Here is an 18,621-nt window from a genome sequence, read left to right as displayed (position 1 = left end):
TTAGGGATTGTACACCACCTGGACAGCATTGAGACCAGGAATGGCGGGTGTACACCACCTGGATAACATCAGGATCGGGAATCCCACGTGTACTGTGAAGAAGACCCCTGAAAGCAACTACCACTGAGCACCACACAAGTAACTGCACATCTTAGGAAACTGCCTAGAAATGCAGGTGTGTGTGTGTTTTCCTCATGGGAATGGAGTCCTAAAGGAAACCAGGAATGCCTTTGGCAGTTGAGACAAGGGAAAAGAGATGGCAGTTGAGAATGATCCAGGGAGGACAGCAGTAAAAAGCTGTCTGAGGGCAATGGGATGAAGCTGATGACCAGGAGACTAAAGTGACAGCTAAAAAAACATTCACTGGGAGCCACTTCTGTAAATAAAAGGGACTGTTCACACCCTGCACTCACAACTCATTTATCCACAAGCCTGGGCTTCAAACCCAAGCAGCTGAGATTGCTGGAGAAGTTGCTTAGTGTTCCCATCTCTGACCAAGGGCAGCAGGAGCAGATGGGACTCCAAAGGGACATTAAAGGCATGGAAGACCCTAGAGAACAGTGGGGAATTGAGGGCATCTTGGTGGAAAAAAAGTCATCTGAAAATCAGGAAAGCATTTCTTTTTCTGAAGGATCCAGCTCATAAATGATCTTCCAATTTCATGGGAGCAAAGTTGTTTTTATAACCCTAGCAAGTTACAAACTGGGGGGTTTTTTTAAGTTTTCTAGTCTAACCTACCCAGGTTATCTTTGTGCGGACAATGAATACTGTGCCCTACACACCATTCATGGACCAGTTACAAGGCTTAGCCGTGGCTGAGGCTTGAGCTGCCATTGAAACACCTGCAGACAGGCCAAATGTTTGATCAGGAGTGCTGTGTGTGTAACAACACAGGGATATACTGGAGAACTACACTCCCTCCATGTTGTACACACCTGGTCTCCTGTATGGCACAGGGTGGGATTCTTGAGATTGTCTGTGCAGGACCATGAGCTGGACTCCATGATCCTTGTGGGTCCCTTCCAATTCAGGATATTCCATGATTCCTGACTCTATAGCTGTGATGCATTTGCCAGCTTGCAAACGCAAGTGAGGGTTTGCTGTGCCTTAGTAATAAACACTTCTTAGGGGTTTTGTATCATGACACAACTTCCAAAGCAATTCCCATGTGTTCTACCCAAGCTCATCCCCACTGCACCCCAAACCCACCTAAATGAGCTCCTAGCACAGCAAGTAGCAGGGCTGTGTTGATTCATTCTTCAGGGTGCTGAAGCCAAGCACCTTTCATGAGTGACTTGCGTTCTCCTGCAGCTGTTCCAGCATTCCTGGCTGGGTGACACTGTCCCAAGCTGAGCCCCTCCTGCACTCACCATGGTTGGAATGTCCCACACAGTCCACATTCTGCACTCACTATGGCTGGAATGTCCTACACAGTCCCATCCCACACTGACCATGGCTGGAATGCCTCATGCAGTCCCATCCTGCACTCACCATAGCTGGAACGTCCCACACAGTCCCATCCCGCACTCACCGTGGTTGGAACTTCCCACGCAGTCCCATCCTGCACTCACCATGGCTGGAACGTCCCACACAGTCCCATCCCACACTCACCGTGGTTGGAACTTCCCACGCAGTCCCATCCTGCACTCACCGTGGTTGGAACTTCCCACGCAGTCCCATCCCGCACTCACCGTGGTTGGAACTTCCCACGCAGTCCCATCCCGCACTCACCGTGGTTGGAACTTCCCACGCAGTCCCATCCTGCACTCACCGCGGCTGGAACGTCCCACACAGTCCCATCCTGCACTCACCGTGGTTGGAACTTCCCACGCAGTCCCATTCCGCGCTCACCGTGGTTGGAACTTCCCACGCAGTCCCATCCCGCGCTCACCGTGGTTGGAACTTCCCACGCAGTCCCATCCCGCACTCACCGTGGCTGCAACGTCCCACACAGTCCCATCCCGCACTCACCGTGGTTGGAATGCCGCACGCAGTCCCCCAGCACGGCGCTGAAGCATCTCTGTGCCGCTGGCTCTGGGAAGCAGTAGTAGCTGTGCCGGGAGAAGGGCTGCCACAGGTACACCGGGAACTCCTTCGGGAGTGGCACGAAGGCTGCAGCTGCCTCCTTCTCACTCGAGCCTGCACAAAAACACCTCTGTTTGAGAGCTGAAGATTTCCTGGGTGCCAGACCTTTGCCAGCAGGGAAATCTCCTTCCCAGTCAAGGAGATTGGGCGCAGAGAGCAGGGGGACACGGCTGGGATGGGCACACTCAGCTGGCACCGACCACCTCTCTGTGTTACACCACAGCAACTTGATGGCCTCTTGCTTTGTATTCAAGGTGGCAAAAAACTAAAGTTTTGGCAAAATTTCAAAGAAAGTATTTCACTGGATTGCAGCTGCTAGGGAAATGGTTTTCATGACAAGTAAGTAAATTAGTGGGGAGCTCTGGTGTGTTCCACACAGAGACTATTTAAGAGCATATGGACTTATAGAAACAAACTGCATTAAATAAACCACATTGGAACACCAGTGCATTCCCTGGTTCCAGGACCTCCACACACAACTGCCCTTAAAAACTGTCACTTCAAGCCCTTGCAGGTGATGTAAAGAAAGCACCAAGTACCTCCAGCCCCCACCTGCCCCAAGTCCCTGCACACAGGGGATGCTGGACAGCACATTTAGGGATGACCAAACCCAGTCTGGAGTCACTGACATGCATTGAGAGCCCAGACACAAGAGGTTCACCTCAGAGGGTCTTCAGCACCACACAGACAGGGAGTAGGGCCATAAAGATGAAGTGATGCTCTTTTGGAAGGGAGAGCCATGGGAAGCCCATGAGCACCCTTGGGGTGCTCCACATCACTCAACACCAACTGCTGCGGAGCTGTGGTGACACACATAGGACGCCTCCATGCCCCTCTGACCACCCTGTGCCTTGGGAAAGGGTGTGAGGGGGCACCTAACTTTTAAATCTTAAGGATTTAAAGGACTCAAAAAATAAATCCTTGTCTTCAAGTTGCCCTTATCCCTTTCGTTGTGTGGCATCCCATTCTCCAAATCTGACTCTGCAATGTGAGACCTGCTCCCGTAAGGCCTGAATTTTCTCCATTTTGATGGAGTGGGGGCAGGCAGGACCACAGCAGTTCCTGGCCCAGAAACAACAAACTCAGAAGCAGCCACCTTCCTGCCCTCTCTGTGGGACTTATTATCAGCTGTGATTCAACACAGACAGCTGGCATCTAAAAATGGAAACATATAAACCAGGAATATTAACAAAGCCCGGGAACAATGGTGCTGTGGTTCCTGTCCTGCTTCTGCACAGCTTCCAGCAGCTTTGTGCCGGTATGTTGGGAAGAAAGGGAGCCAGCGTTTCTCTGAACGTTGGCTTACAGTATCTGCTGTGTTCATCCACTCTGGAGCTGTGCTTGGACTTGGGAAAAGGGCTATGGGCATCTTCTGCTGTCCCCTTTTTAAAGTAGAGCCTGAAAGCTTTTCTGGAACAGAGTAAGGAAAAGAGCCTGGGCTTTGGCCATTCCGCTTTGAGCAGGACTTACCAACAGGGTCTGGAAAATGCTTATCAGACAGCAAATTGTAATCTTCTTCTGAAGTCAGGACTTTGCCTCCTGCAGGAAGAATGTGATATTTAGGGCTGGCTCCCTTCTGGTAGGCCTGGAGAAACAACAGAGAGGAAGTATTGTCAAATAGAGATTTAAGGAGAGAGAAAACATAAAATACGCAATTCACTGACAAAGCCAGGAGCTGACTCCATGATCCTTGTGGGTCCCTTCCAACTCAAGATACTCTAGGATTCTAATGAATGGCGATATTGCCCAAAGGGGGGGGATCTTTTTGTCAGGCTGAATTCTGGACATATTCCCCTGGCATGTCAAATCTAAAACATGGTTACATGTGAAAAACATGTTTGAAAATATCCTCTCGGTGCTTATCTGCTGCGGTGAGAAGTCAGGGATGGAAGGGAGAGAAAAAGGATGGGATTTTCTCCTGAGCCCAATGTGTTGGATTTGTCAGCCAGGACTAGTTTGACTATGGCAGCTTCCAGACAAAACCTCCACTGTAGTCAGCCTGGAGCCACACAAACCCTGCTACTTCAGATTCAACTGCAGGAGCACAAGGATGTATTACAGGGATGTATAGATGAGAAGTGTTCTGGGACAGGCACAGGAAGGTTCAAATGCTGTTATAAGGATTTGTTAGTTCCTGCCAACATATCTGGCCAAGGCAGGGCACTTGGCTGTACCCTCAGCCATCCCTGTGGGGCTTCCACTGGAGCCACCCTGACGAGGACAAGGTTTCACGTCGTATTGCTGAAGGCAAGGCAGCGGCAGCAAATCCACATGCTATTGGTTTATCTAGGAGTGTTCAAGCAGATCCAAGGAAGCAGCACTCACCTCTTTGGTCTCGAAGCAATCCACAGTGTAGTCATTTTTGATCACGACATATCTGTCCTTCCACTTCTTCAGGTCCTCAGCAAAGTGCAGCAGCTCTGCTTCATACAGAACTGTCCCAGCTTCCCCCGGGGGCTACAGGGACAATGGTGACATTTGAGACTCCTCTGCACCACTGACCATCTTGAAGCTTTTATTACTACATTTCCATAATGCTGCTCCAGGGGCATTTGAGCCTTCAAATGCAATTTGGAGTCATAAATGTCTCTAATTTCAGAAAGTTCTATGGACACAAGGAAATTCTTGCAGCCGAGGTGAGGAGGCAGCAGAAGAGCTCTGCCGTCCAAAACACTGCCAGATTTCTCAGACAGATTTAATTACCTTTCAGCTGGCATGCTGAATGCAAGATCAGACAATCCTACAATGGTTTGGGTTGGAACGGACCTTAAAGATCATCTAGTTCCATCTCCTGCAAGATGACTTGGAGTTCACCACCTCCCACTTTCCACTACATAATATAAATATTTCATTGATATGAAAAGCAGGGTTTTATCATAAAATAGTAAATTGTTTTCTATTTCTTTGTAGTGCTTTTGCATCTGTGCTGTAGTAACTGATAGGCATCTTCTGAAAGACACAGCTCTTCTATTATCCTACCTCTTACATCCCACCTCACTGCTTTACCTACTCATTTCAAGAGGATTGGAAATCCATGATTTCCAGTATGTTCAGAACATTTACATTTGTATCTTCTTAATGTTGAAGGCTGGTTCTCTGCATTTTCCTCTAATAAAGAGACTTTTGTCTCTCTTTTTGTCTCCCCTCTAATGAAAACCAGCTTTCCATAGTTCACTCCACAGAGGGAATTATTGCTGTCTTCTTTAAGGAATCCTGAGCCCCATGTGACAGGATTAATTACATTTCCTACATAATCTCTTCCCTGAAAGTATGATCTCTGTCCCTAGATTTTGCAGAACCTTGCAACCAGCAAGAAGGAACCAGTTTTGTCCAAATGTCCAACTCTTTGTACCAGAAACTTGTGTCATGGTTCTCCTTGTCCAATGATAAACAACTAAACAAGACCAAAATAAAGATGAATTTTCAAAAATAAAACTTCAAACCTGCACCTAGATGCAAGTTTTCCATCCCAAACCGAACTGACCCAAATCCAACACTTGCACGTGCAAACTGCTGTGTGCACTTGGCTCACAGACGGGAAAATCAGTGTCCTCCTACCCTGGTTTTCAGGAAGCGGGACTGGGAGTGGCGGTGCTGCTCCAGCTCCTCCTGCACGTGCCTGCAGAAAGCCACGGCATACTGGCGGCGGTAGTGGGGGCTGAAGTTCTTGATGGTGGCCTCTGTTTTCCCTGAGGTGAAACAGAGATTTAAATGTATTTCATGTACATGGCTTCACAACCTGCAACACAGAACCAAGGCACTTCTCACCAGTGACCCAAATTCTTCCCTTTGGAGAAGAGGTGGTTCCAGGGTCACCTAATAATGACCTTCCAGTACCTGAAGGGAGCCCACAAGAGGGATGGAGAGAGACGCTGGACAAGGGCCTGGAGTGACAGGATGAGGGGGAATGACTTCCCACTGTCACAGAGTAGGTTTAGATGGGATATTGGGAAGGAATTGTTCCCTGTGAGGGTGGGGAGGCCCTGGCAAAGGGTGCCCAGAGAAGCTGTGACTGCCCCTGGATCCCTGGAAGTGTCCAAGGCCAGGTTGGACGGGGCTTGGAGCAGCCTGGGACAGTGGAAGGTATCCCTGCCCAAGGCAGGAGGATGGGCGTTAAGGTTCATCTAACCCAAACCATTCCATAACTCCATGAAAAGACCGCCTGAGTGTACCAAGGGCCGCTTGCTGCACAGATCAGGAAACCCTTGGAGATGCATTCAGAGGGAATTTGTCCAGGAAAACATTGAGTTTGGGACTGTTTTTTCTTCTAAGAGCAAGCAAAGAATTCCCCAAATCCATTTCTCTAAAGAAAGATGCTCTCTGCCTCTCCCTGGGGCATGCTGCCCCAGAGCTGAGGGTGATCAAGGGGTGAAAGGGTTTTCAAAGAGAACCAGTGACACTGATGTTCAGCCCTAGGAGCCCATTTTATCACTTACTGAGATTCTAAAGCTGACTCAAAGTTCTACAAAGGACTTTTACAGGCTTGGGCACTGCAGTCTCGTCTTTGTTTTAATGTAAACATACCCTCAGTCATGCTGCAATAAACACTAATCTGGTATTGTCTCGCTGTGATCAAGATCTCATGGGTAGCAGCAACAGCAATAAACACACTGAGGCCTCACTTCTGAGAATCTTAAAAGAATTTACAAGCAATTAACTCATTAACTCTACCAAAGAAATAATGGTGCTTTGCAGACAGGGAAGTGAAGCTAAAATTAAAGGCATGTACATATATGTGACTGAAAGAGTCTGTAGCAATGCAAAAACCAGAACCTGGCCTATGATCTCAAGAGCATCCCAAACATCCTGGATACTGGAGAGATCCCTTTCTTCTTGGTATTATGGGAGCTCCATGCCAAAGGGCTTTTTCTGAACATACAACACAGAAATGTAATTTCACATCTCAAGCAACTTCGATGCTTTCAAAATTTCATTTTGTTCTGCTTGGGGGGGATAAACATCAAATTTTCTGTATGAGAAAAAAATGGTAATTCCCAAACTAGGATTTCTTAATGCCTTTATACGGACTCCTAGCCCAGGACTGGCACACAGCATTCCTGAAATGGAAACCATGGAAGTTCAAGGCCAGGCTGGACAGGGCTTGGAGCAATCTGGTTTAGTGGAAGGTGTCACTGCCCATGGCAGGGCGTGGGACTGGATGAGTTTGAAGATCCCTCCCATCCCAAACCATTGTGGGATTCTATGAATTATTCCATAATTTCCTAACATGGATGTGCATGAAAACACAAAGCCAGCTCCTCTGCTTCTGCAGGTGAATTTCCAGTGTGATGCAGAATTAGATGCATCCCCCAAGTTCAGGGGCAATGTCAACGCTTCCGTTCCGTAACACCACCTTTCATTCCAGCCACTCCCGTGTAACCAGCTCAGAGGGGTGAGCTGGAGCCTTCTCCTGCATAAGCACCAATGGGATCGCTGCCTCCCACTGAACTGGAAGCCCCTTTTGCCCCACTGCTGCCCCATTCCAATCCCACACCAGCACTGGCAGACAAACCTGCCACCCTGGAGCCCTTTCCAGGCACACAGAGGAGCCAGCTCAGCGTTGACAAAGCCGTCCCACTCAGCTGGAAGGATGTCAGGAGCAGAGTCAATTCACCACTTCTGTAAGGCTTTCACAGAGTTACTTGTGGGACAGCACCCGGTGACAATCTGGCCTCCAAACCTTCAGTTTTAAGACGGATTTTTGGAGACATACTAATTATAGGATGTGCTTGGGTATAATAGCAGGATATGGTGCTGCTAAAGCAGAATATCCCAGCCGTACAAAAACTAGCCTGCTTTGGGCAGAGGCATAGACTTATTCTCCAAATAAGGACAAAGTTTCCCAAAACCTTCTTTGTAGCATTTTTTTTCCTCCTGGTCCCAGCCAGCAGTAGGATGTTGTGGGCCCCAGCCCCGGTGGAGTTTCCTGCTCAGGGTTTGCCCTGTTTTGCACCACGGCTTTTTCTTTTCCAGTTCGCATCAGCCCCTTAATCTATTAGAGAGGACTCTGGGACACTGCACCTCACTCGACTACTGCCTGCATCCTGCACTAAAAGCTTGTAGAGGAAGTGGGACAAAGAATAAAATTCTGGTGTTGGGAAAAAACTTGCAACAATCACAGGAAATACCTGTAATTTTGGCAAAGTCTTTCAATTAAGGCTACATGGCCTCAGAAGTGTCATTCTTCACTGTCAGTACTGCTTAGATCAGCTTAAAGCATGATGACTGAAGGGAAAGAAACTGCCATTCACAACATATACATCAGAAATAGGACACTGATGATGTAATTTTTACGTGCAGACTATATTTATGACAAACCAAAACATGAATCGAGAGGCAAATGTTTCTGGCTGTTTCTTCCAGTCTTCACACTACTTGTTGCAAAAGAGCTTTGCATTAAAAATACTCCTCCCTCTTAAAATTAGAAGAAAAGTTTATTCAAAGAGATTGTGAGTGGCACCACATGAGGACCTGGCCTTTCAAGGCTCGGCTCAACAGGAACTGCAATGCTACCTAAGGGTGGGAAGAGAAGCAGACAGATCCTTGATCCATTGTTCCTCAATGGATCTTTAAACTCTTTTGGTTTACAGAAAATAAAAATACGCTATCTGAAAATAAACATGATGGAAACAGTCATGAGTAGCAGAAACTCTTCCCATGAAATGGGAAAACATGGGGCAACTGGAGATAAAATACTCCAGGGCAGTTAAAAAATGAGTTCCCCTAATTCTTTTCCAAATTTAATGTGGCTGGCTTAGTCGGAGCTGTTTATATGGAGCATGGCCAACTTTCTCACTTGGCTGGTCTGGCAACGGCACAGCTGCAGCCCATATAAATGGGATCTGAATCCCAGCAGCTGGGATGTTTATCCTAGGAGAATGAGGAGTCTGATCAGCTCCAGGACGAGCCTGCATGCAACCTCCTGGTCCTGTGCCGGGCCAGGAGTTGGACTCAATGATCCCTGTGGGCCCCTTCCAACTTGGGATATTCTGTAATTCCACGAACTGAAATTACCAACAGGAAAAGACAACTGTGATGGAGGTGGAAGGATTTCTGTCAGATTAACATGGCAAGGGTCTGTTCCTCCTTGGCTGAGGGTTTAGATCCTGCTTCAGAATAAACTTTGCTAATGCTTCATGATGCACCTCCCCTCTGCAGAGCTGCCCTTGCACATGACCACAAAACTTTAGCATGAGTTATGATACCTCTTTTAAGACTAAAAACAAATGTCACTGCACTGAGAAACAAGAAACATATACCTGTTGCCCCCCTGGAAATCAGTAATCATCCCCAGATTTTTTTTTTCCTTGCTTTTCCACTGCCTTTGACCTTCTTAATTGTGTTGCCCATGTTGGACGCTTGTATATAACTCCAAGTCATTGGGCCCACAGAATGGCCTCAAATACCCAAATTTATAGTGGGGGTTTCACTGCTTTTATTGAAGTAACTGACATACGGCTTTTTCAAACAAGGGCACTGTTCAGCAAGTTCTCCCAGGAATGAATTCCTGCTGGTCCAGCCACTGGCTCCCAGTGCAGCCTATCTAGCTCGCACTGCCACACCTCCCTGCTCTCAACATGTTGCCACGTGGCCAGTCCAGGCGCAGATCAAGAAAACTTGGGAAAAAAGGTCAGAAGCTGTAACTTCTTGGCTGGCATACAAGAGAGGGATTGCTCACACTCCCAGAACTTCAGCCATTTGGAAGTTAAGAATGGAAAGAGGGAAGGATTCGCCATAAACGCTATTTCACTTAAATACTGGTGTTTGGCAGTAAGATGACCCTTCCAAGAGTAGCAAAATATTCACAATCTTTCCTCTTCACAGCACAATTGCCTGCACTCAGCACCTTTTGGAAAGGGTTTTCCAAATATATCACGATCAGTGATATGAATTTCTTTGAAAGTCTGGGGGCTGATGTATCTTCTACACCATTTAAGCCCCAGGGGACTTGAACATAAAAGTAGTAGATGATTTGCTGTATTAAAACAAATCCTGGACAATACAAAACCTAAAAGAAATAAGCACTGTGTGTGCTGAATGTCAGTATACCCTGCATTTCAATGAAGTAAAGCAGTGAGACAGAACAGGAACAAATTACTCTGTCTTATTTCCTCTACCAGGCCATGAGCAAAGCTGTCAGAAGACAATCTAAAATGTTTGGCTGATCATACGCACACAGTGCCTCACAAGCCAGGATGTAACCCACAACTGGGGACATGCTATTAAATGATAAACTAGAAACCAGATAAACTATATATACTGTGTGCCCTAATGCAAATTGAGCTTTACAATTACTACTGTCCATCCGTCCGTCCGTCCACCCATCCATCCATCAACACAGTCTTATTCTCATAGCCCATCAAGGTAGCAGCAAAATGAGTTAACAAAATAATTCTAGTATTCAGCTCCTGGGCCAACTTCATCCCAAATCCAAGAAAAAGATAACTCTGATTGAGGTAAACATCTGAAATTGCAGATGCTCTACCTAAGCCCTGAAAGCTGGATGTCAGTACTGTCAGCTCTGAAATGGGCTGGATGCTCGACAGGAAGAGAGGGAAGCAGCCACTCACCATAAAAACTGCTCCTCGCCAGATCACCCGTTCACGGCAAACACCATTATCAGTTGTTAAATGCATCTGGTAACCAGAAAACCCGTAAGAGTGATTCTGGCTGGCATATCCTGACAGTGCCCACCACCTTCCAGTGCTCTGGGACATGTGACAGTGTAGTGGGATTTACAAGTGGTTCCCTCTTTCCTACAGTCTTCTTCCTTGTGCAGTACTTACAATACCACCCAGGAAGTGTTTAAGTCCAAGCGCCCCCTGGCTTTATCCAGGAAGGCAATGTAAACTACTCTCTCTGTTGTTGAAAGCAGAACTCAGTTTGATCTTTATTTGTAGAAATAGTATTTCAATTATTCTGAGCCATGACTTAGTACCTGTTATGGCAAAAAGGGATGGCAGACACAAATCCCAGGTTCTGATTTGGCTGGATCACCTCTCACAGGTTTGTTTGCACTCAGCCAAACCCAGCAGCTCTGGTGGAGCCACCCCTCTTTCCCATGCAGGAACATGTGGTTTGCACCTGGTAAAATACTGAAACCAATTATTTATCCCAGCCTTGGTTTGTATGAATGGAGACTGCTCTCTATAAAAACTTACAATTCTGTAACCCCAGTGGTGTGCACACACCCTCAAATCACCTGTTTGCCATGCTAGCAAAATCCCTGTTATTCACCCAAAACTCAGTGCAGAGGAGTGGAGAACACCCATCACACCCCGGATCAGCCTCTCCTCAAGTCTCAGCATATAAGCACTCCTCAGGTGCTTAGTCCATCTTCTCTATAGGAAAAATCTGGTGCTGTCTTGTGAAAAAATCAGATTTTTTTGCAAGTTTGGCAGCTGAGACCGTGGGTGTGAAATGTGTGCTCCACCAGAAGCAAAGCTTCTGTTTCACATGTGTCAAGATAAACACGTTTGTAAGTTCATGTAGACGTGACCCGTGGCAAAGGAGGTGCCAAAAATAACAGGCTCCATTCCAGCCTTGCAGATCTCCCTTTCTACAATTTTACCCCTATACTTTGCTCTTCCTCAAGTACTCCTCTACACGAGGCTGAATTTTATACTGAGATGGACAATTATCCCATAGATTTCCATAGGTTTACATACTTATGTTGTACCCAGGCAGCTTCAGGAGCATCTCGTATTCAGAGGGAGCAGATTGAGCTGAGTGAGACATCGTGCACTCCATAAAAAACCACCTGTTTTGTGAAGAGTAGCTTGTGATCTAACTACAGAGCTTGCTGGTTTAAGTTAATTTTGAATGCTTCTGATTATTAAAAATGAAGAACAAATTCAGAGCACAGATCCTGCACAAAGTGGCTCTTGGATCAAGCTCAGACTCACTCCTACAGCTGGCTTTCCCTTCCCCTGCTCCCACTGCCCAATCTTTATTTATGGGAGAAGGAAAATTTCACAAGTTGCCTTTGCACTTCTGTCAGGTTAAAAAATCCTAATAATCATGAATTACATAAAGGCCAGTGCTTGTGGTTAATCAGGCTGAAAAAAGCCAAGGGTTTGATTAACACTGTGTCAGATAAGCTTATCTCAAAGGCTGCTGAAATCTGTCCTTTCTTGGTAATGGGGTTAGAAGCAGCAATGCTCTGTCTAGAAACAATTACTCATGGTCAGATTCACTAGAACAAGGTCTGACAATACTTTATTTATAAGCTTCTTTAACAGCACCAGAAGGACTTGGGATTTAATCACCAAATGAACCCAATCTAATTCCGGGGGGGGGGGGGGGGGGGGGGTGTCACATGAAACTAAACTATGATCTGTGGTAAATAAATCTGGTGAAGGTCAATGGTTTTCAAGTTTTGGGGTTTTTTTCCAACTCCCTGAGCCACAAGTTGAGCCACTCCAGGGGACACAGACACCAGGCATGTCTTGAGCAGCTTTCTCCAATCCAGATCTCAGCACCACATTACACGTCACAGGAGGTCACACAAAAACGTTTCTTGGGAACATTTAAACAGCTTTCCAAAAATGTAAGCCAGTGCTGCATCACCCTTTAAATCAGGATGATGTATTCCCCCTTCCCTCCCTTTTGGGTGACAGTTACCTCACCGCCCAACCATCCACAAGACAAAATAACAAAAAGACACAGAGATACAGATAACAGAAATAACCATCTTCATGACATTAGTTGAAGCTTTTTTCTGGATATATATACATATATTTATATTTATACAGATACATACACATTCAAAAGATTATTTCCATGCAGTGCTTGGCGTGTGCTCTTACAGATCTGGGAGACATTTTTATTAATTTCTTTTTTCTTAATTACTTTGCCAAATTATGCCACACTACATGGCTCCATCACAAAATTACTCCAGGGAGTACATGACATTGGCCAAAGCTGTGAGTACACACACATCTTTCCATGAGGGGCTTCATTTATGCTGAGGTTTCCTTACCCTAAACTCCCTTTATTCCCTCACCAATCCAACTCCTTTCACTGCCAGCCCAGACAGACTCCTCAGAGTACCTTATTTCCCACAAAGGCATCACTTTTTAAGCACAGTAGCAGAAGGCTACATTATTCCATTTCTCTTCAACAAACACACAAACCCCACAAAATGGAGTAACAACATGAGAATAACAGTAACATTGGAGCCTCTTCTCTTGCAATTTTCCTCATCAATTCTAAGGTGTTTGCTTCTCTTTTGGCTCCTGTATACACTGAAAATGAGTAAATATCACGACTTGCAAAGAATTTTCAGCTAAGCCTATGTGCAAGAAGGGTAAAACCAAGACTAATCTCTAAACTAAACAGAGGTCTCAAAGCAAGGACGTTTAACTTATTTTAAGGACGTTTACTCCCAACACAACCATGCCGCTTGATTTTATCACAGGAAATAATTTCAGCCTCAGAGCCCCTTCTTGCCATTCTGAACCCCACAACACCACCTGGGTAAATACATGGATTTTAACCCAAACAACAAGCAGCATTCTGATTTTTGAAGCCCAAGGCCATACCCATGTCACAGTTGTGCCAGCTGGGAGTCACCTTCCAATTTCACCTGTTTTGTTTTGCTTGTGCCAACACCTCCTTGCCTTGGTCCTCTGTAGGGCAGCAACTGTGAAAGGGCATTTTGAGGGGGACAAAGAGCCAACTCTTTGTGAAAACCAATAATTGATTTTATTACTCTTCCTCCTATTTTAAAAAGGACAAAAAATATTTATATAATATTAAGCTTCTAATATAACTTTGTAATACAGGAAGAGGAGTATGTAAAATTCACATTCCAAAGAATTTTTTTACCCTACCTCCCACTTTACATCAAGCTTGAACAACAAAAATGGAAAAATTTTTTCCTTGCAGTGCATATTTAGTCATTTGTTCAGGCTCTCACTAGTTTCACGTCATAATACTAGAATATGACTGCAGGAATATGTAATTGTTGTCAGAGCAAAACATTGGGCAGAGGATGGGAAACTTACTTTATAAAACTTAGAAGTTCAAGTGAAGCTTATAAAATCTCTTTAATATAGAATATATTTTGTTGTTACACAGCAGGGTGATACAATGGGATCACTTTCTGTGTCACATGGACCTTGCTGGCCATGCAAATGCTACAGCAGGAATTGTTCAAGGCTGACACAACCCACAAGACAAAAACACAGCACTATACTGTGGTTAATCCTTCAAAGCCTTAGCTAAGACAAACTAGACAAACTCTCCTTGGTGGTACTCTGTACTCATGTTCAGAAAAATAACATAACAGCTCTAAAAATATTTGCTAAATTTCTTTAGAAATAAATTGATTTAAAAAAAGGATTGCATTCACACTTTGTAAGGAATACTGCCAAGCATTAAAAGAGTCTATACTCAGGCAATTGAAGGTCTCCCCTTTCACAAACAAACCCTTCTCTACCTCTCCGTGGATGGTCATGTCCCTCAGGAAACCCACACTGTTCACTGGACTTCTCACTCTGCAGGAGAGACAGGCGGAAGTGTTGGCACCTCATCCTGTGGGAAAGGTTTCTTCACACAGCTGCTAAAAAGCATCAATTAAGGTACAGAGTTTACAAGACAAGTGTGTAATTATTACATAAAGCTGCTCACCCAACCCTGTGTAAGACAGTTTTTTCTGTGCTTATTACAGACGAGGAAGAGAAACTACAGCTCTGTGATGCAACAGATCAGCTTTATAATTCAGATTAGTGCAGAAACACTGGAAAGTGGTACCACAGCATCAGCCCCCTGATGCAGGCTCCTTCAAGAAAGGGTTGGCACGAAGGGAGGAAGATGCACTGATGCAGATGGAAAGGGAGACCTTGACCACATCTCCTCTCACTCCTCAGTCTTGGTCTGGGTTCTCCTGCTCACACATTATTCTGATTCTCCTCCTGCTGCTGCCCCAAAGTCCCACTTCAGGATAGGTCACAGCCTTTTGCTCTTTTCCAGCTGTGAAATAGGTGCAAAAGGAACAGAATCGGCCTCTTCCCTCGTGAAACTGACGAAACAATTCCAAAATCCCCTGCTAAACCTGGTCCAGGGACAATCCAAGGGAAGAAGCAGAGAAAATGAGGCAAATGAAAACAAAACAAATGGGAAAAGACAAACAGAAGATGGGAGATGGCCCTCTGGCTGCCTGGGGCTTCTCAACATGGGAGATGTGCCAGTGGCCTCCTTTTCCCTCTTTTCTCCCATTCAAAGCTGAACAAGGCCGTAATCAAGATACCAGTATTTCCAAACTGGGAAATCAAAACTAAATCTAAACTAAATTTAGTGATCTAAACATTTTGGAGTTTTTCTTTGGAAAAGCTAAAAGGACCCATTAAACTTTACTAATCATTCCTTACTTGGCAGAGTTCATGCCTTTGATTCCTTCTAAATTAAACCTGGGACCTAACTAATAAAAATACACCTTCTGCTAGCAAATCGAGAGTAATTCCCAAAATTTTATCCTGAAAAGAGGTCAAGTAAAAATCCAAACAACCCCTAACTTTCTGCAGCTGCAGCAGTATCAAAGATGAAGGACTACCTTTACATTCCCCAGGTTTGCTGTTCCTACAAACTACCAGTGCCAGCAACCCACATCACCAGAGGTAGAAATACTCCCAGGTCACAAGGGCATAAGTTAGGGGAATTTAAGGAAAAAGGGAAAACAAAGAACTGTGTTCAGAAAGAACTTGATGTAAATGCCACAGAGGACACACACAAAGGAAGATTCCTCTTACAGTCTCTCCTGTGAAAATGTGAGGGTTTAAGGCCTCTTTGTCCCAGCACACTGTTCAAAAGTATTTATTTTCTTTTTCAGGCTGCTATTTTTAACCATAACTCAGAGAAAGGCCGGACCCCCACTGAGTGTCTGACTGCAGCTCCCAGACAGGCAGAGCCACGGCGTCACTTGCTGTGACAGGAATGTGGTGACACACAGCTCTGCAGGTCCGAGTTGCCTTGTTTCCTCCATGGGGCTGGTTTCACCAAAGTCCACTTTTATTCAGTGCAGTCAGCTCAGAGGGGTTCCATCCAGCCACCTGGTATGCCAAGTGCTGTGCATTATTCTTCTTCTTCCTCCTGGACCACTTTCAGTTCCTCAAGCACTCATGAAAGCATCACTGAGAAGACAATGGTTACCACTGGTGTTTGTTTTCTCCATTTCTAAGAGGACTTCCCGGGAAGAAGCTCCACTCAGCTACTGTCCCTCTCACTAAACCTGTGCTTGAGGCTCCTTGGCCGCTCGGCTCTTCCGCCCCGATGTTTCAAAGCTCCTTCCTTCTTGAAAAAAAAAAGGAGATAAGTTGCCTCATTTCCTCTCCATTTATCTTTCACGTTCAAAAGGGCTTGTCACTACATGACTTGAAAGGAAAAAACCAAATCCAAACCACGTTCTCCCTGTGCTGTGTTTGTACAGTGGGACCACGTGAGGTCTGGGCTCAGAAAGGCAGCTGGGCAGGTTATCATTAAGAAGAGGAAATTTGTTCCTGAGAATTTATTGGGAAATGGGTCGGTGAGAACTCTCCTGCTGGCTCAAAGTGACCCTGCGCCTCTCAAGGCCTTCATGGCCCTCCACGTACAGACACACCAAAAGGCTCTGCCTGTACACCAGGATCTGTGGCTACACCTAGCCAGCAGACGTTCAAGGATTGGCTTTATATGCATGGTGGCAATGCTTCAGTCAGTGCATTTAACAGTTTGCTTTCATCGCTCTTGCCTTTGTATGACTGGTTATGGAGCTCCAGTTTTGGAAGTCTCAGCTCTTCCATCAAAGGTCTCTATGAAATTCTCCCCATCAATACAGTCTGAGCTCCTGCCACTGTGGATGCTGATACATTCTCTCTTGCTAGAGAAGAGTATGTTTGACTTGTCTGTATCAAAACTTAAATTCTTCATCTTTCTGTGTTTTGCAAAATGCTTCATACAGGGCATCAAGAAAAAAGCAGCCCTAAGAATGCAATGTGCAAGAGCTGCATGATAAGGGTTTTATCTGGCAAATTTATGTATGTCAGATCACATTTTCACTTTGTGAATGCAGAAGTAATCACTAGTAGTGCGACTTTAAACATATTTAGCCCCTGTCTAACAATGCTCATTTTGAGTCTCATCCAAACCTGAATTCCTCCAAAGGCTGCCTGCATTTCCTCACTAGAGCTACATTTCAAGCCATGTTTGCATTTTTCAAGGGTGGCTTAAAGGCAGCTGTGGCTTTCTGAGAAACAAATACAGGGAAAAACACATAAACCCATGTTCAATCTTCATTTGAGCTGATGGGACTTCACCAGCCTGATGAGATGAAAGATGAGCCCTGAATTCTATGAAATATTTTCCCACTTAACAGCATCTGGTGTGGCTTCAAAACACCCTCAAGAGCTCCTGAATCCACAACAACCTTTCAGAGACTTTTCTACCCCTTATTACTACTCCCAAACACTTTTACTATACAATCAATCATCCCTTCCAACAACATGCTGCTCAGGCTGTGTGCTACTCATGCAACAGCAGAACTTTTCGCTACCCTGAGATACTGTTTCTCTGCTATTTGCCCTTTCAAGCATCTCTGAGCCAACCGTTTCACCAACTGTTTCACCACAGGTTTTGCATGAACCCAGCAGCTTCACGCAAACAGGCAGGCTCTTGATTAAGGAAAAAGCAGAGCAGTGAAAAGGGTGATAGACAAGAACAACCCAGGAATTCTGGAAAAGTGTGTTCACAAAACCCACCAATATGATTCATGGGGTTTTTATAATTTCCAGTGAATAAAAACATAGACAGTGTTGAAAAAAATGCATCTTATGATCTCTGCTCTACTCTGAGCTTTACTAGCAAAAGTACACCAAACCTTCAAAAACAAGCCAGTCAGGCTGAACCTTCTGGCTCCAAAGGTTTGGGCTTAAACGGAGTCAGGACTTTTTCTCTGCAAGTCTCAGAAATGTCGAGGTCAGGACAACAAAACACAGGCCTCAGATTTAACATCCTGGTTTCCAATGGTGCTTGCAGGCAGGTCCCTCTGAGGGACATGTGCCTTAGCCAACAGCCACAAATTCATAGTCCAGGAGATGACAGTCTTCTTACAACCCCTTCTGAACAAGTAATGAGGTCAGGTCCTTTTATTGTAATTATTTCCCCTTTAGAAGCACCTCTGGCCCTAAGAAGATACACACATTGAAAATTCAAAGGCATTTTTCAAAATTACTTTTGCTGCCACCAATGTGAGGCAACTCCTCCTGTTTCCAGAACAACTGGTACCAACCACCAGCGCTAGGTGGATGCTCAGCACCACTGAAGCCAAGCTGAAGCTCTAAATGCCAACTGATGTTCTAAAAATTACAATTTTTGAGTGTATTAAAAATATCTGTTTAGTGTGCTTAAGAAGAACCTGCTGAGAGAAACACGAAAGCATCAGATCTTATCTCATTCAAGAATGACTAGTACAGAGCAACACCAACAAAGTTAGAGGAGATCATGCAGCCCTGGCTTCCAGACTGAGCAGATACCCTGACATGCTTTTTAAACTCTTTATCT

The 18,621-nt window shown here is 45.2% G+C and overlaps 1 protein-coding gene across 1 annotated transcript in view; it reads right to left on the bottom strand.

Moving 5' to 3' along the window:
• The window catches only part of NIBAN1 (niban apoptosis regulator 1), a 57,106-nt gene that overhangs the window by 24,627 nt on the left and 13,858 nt on the right, over nucleotides 1-18,621 (bottom strand). Inside the window, exons 2-5 of the mRNA XM_032117811.1 lie at nucleotides 5,644-5,774; nucleotides 4,411-4,542; nucleotides 3,556-3,670; nucleotides 1,972-2,139 (exon numbers count right to left, since the gene is read on the bottom strand). Coding sequence (XP_031973702.1) covers nucleotides 1,972-2,139; nucleotides 3,556-3,670; nucleotides 4,411-4,542; nucleotides 5,644-5,774 — 546 coding nt within the window. The remainder of the gene's footprint in view (nucleotides 1-1,971; nucleotides 2,140-3,555; nucleotides 3,671-4,410; nucleotides 4,543-5,643; nucleotides 5,775-18,621) is intronic.

Source organism: Corvus moneduloides, chromosome 9 (genome assembly GCF_009650955.1).
Source record: "Corvus moneduloides isolate bCorMon1 chromosome 9, bCorMon1.pri, whole genome shotgun sequence".
Lineage (NCBI taxonomy): Eukaryota > Metazoa > Chordata > Aves > Passeriformes > Corvidae > Corvus > Corvus moneduloides.
The sequence above is the reverse complement of the archived record's forward strand: the minus strand, read 5'-3'. Positions and strand labels throughout refer to the sequence as shown.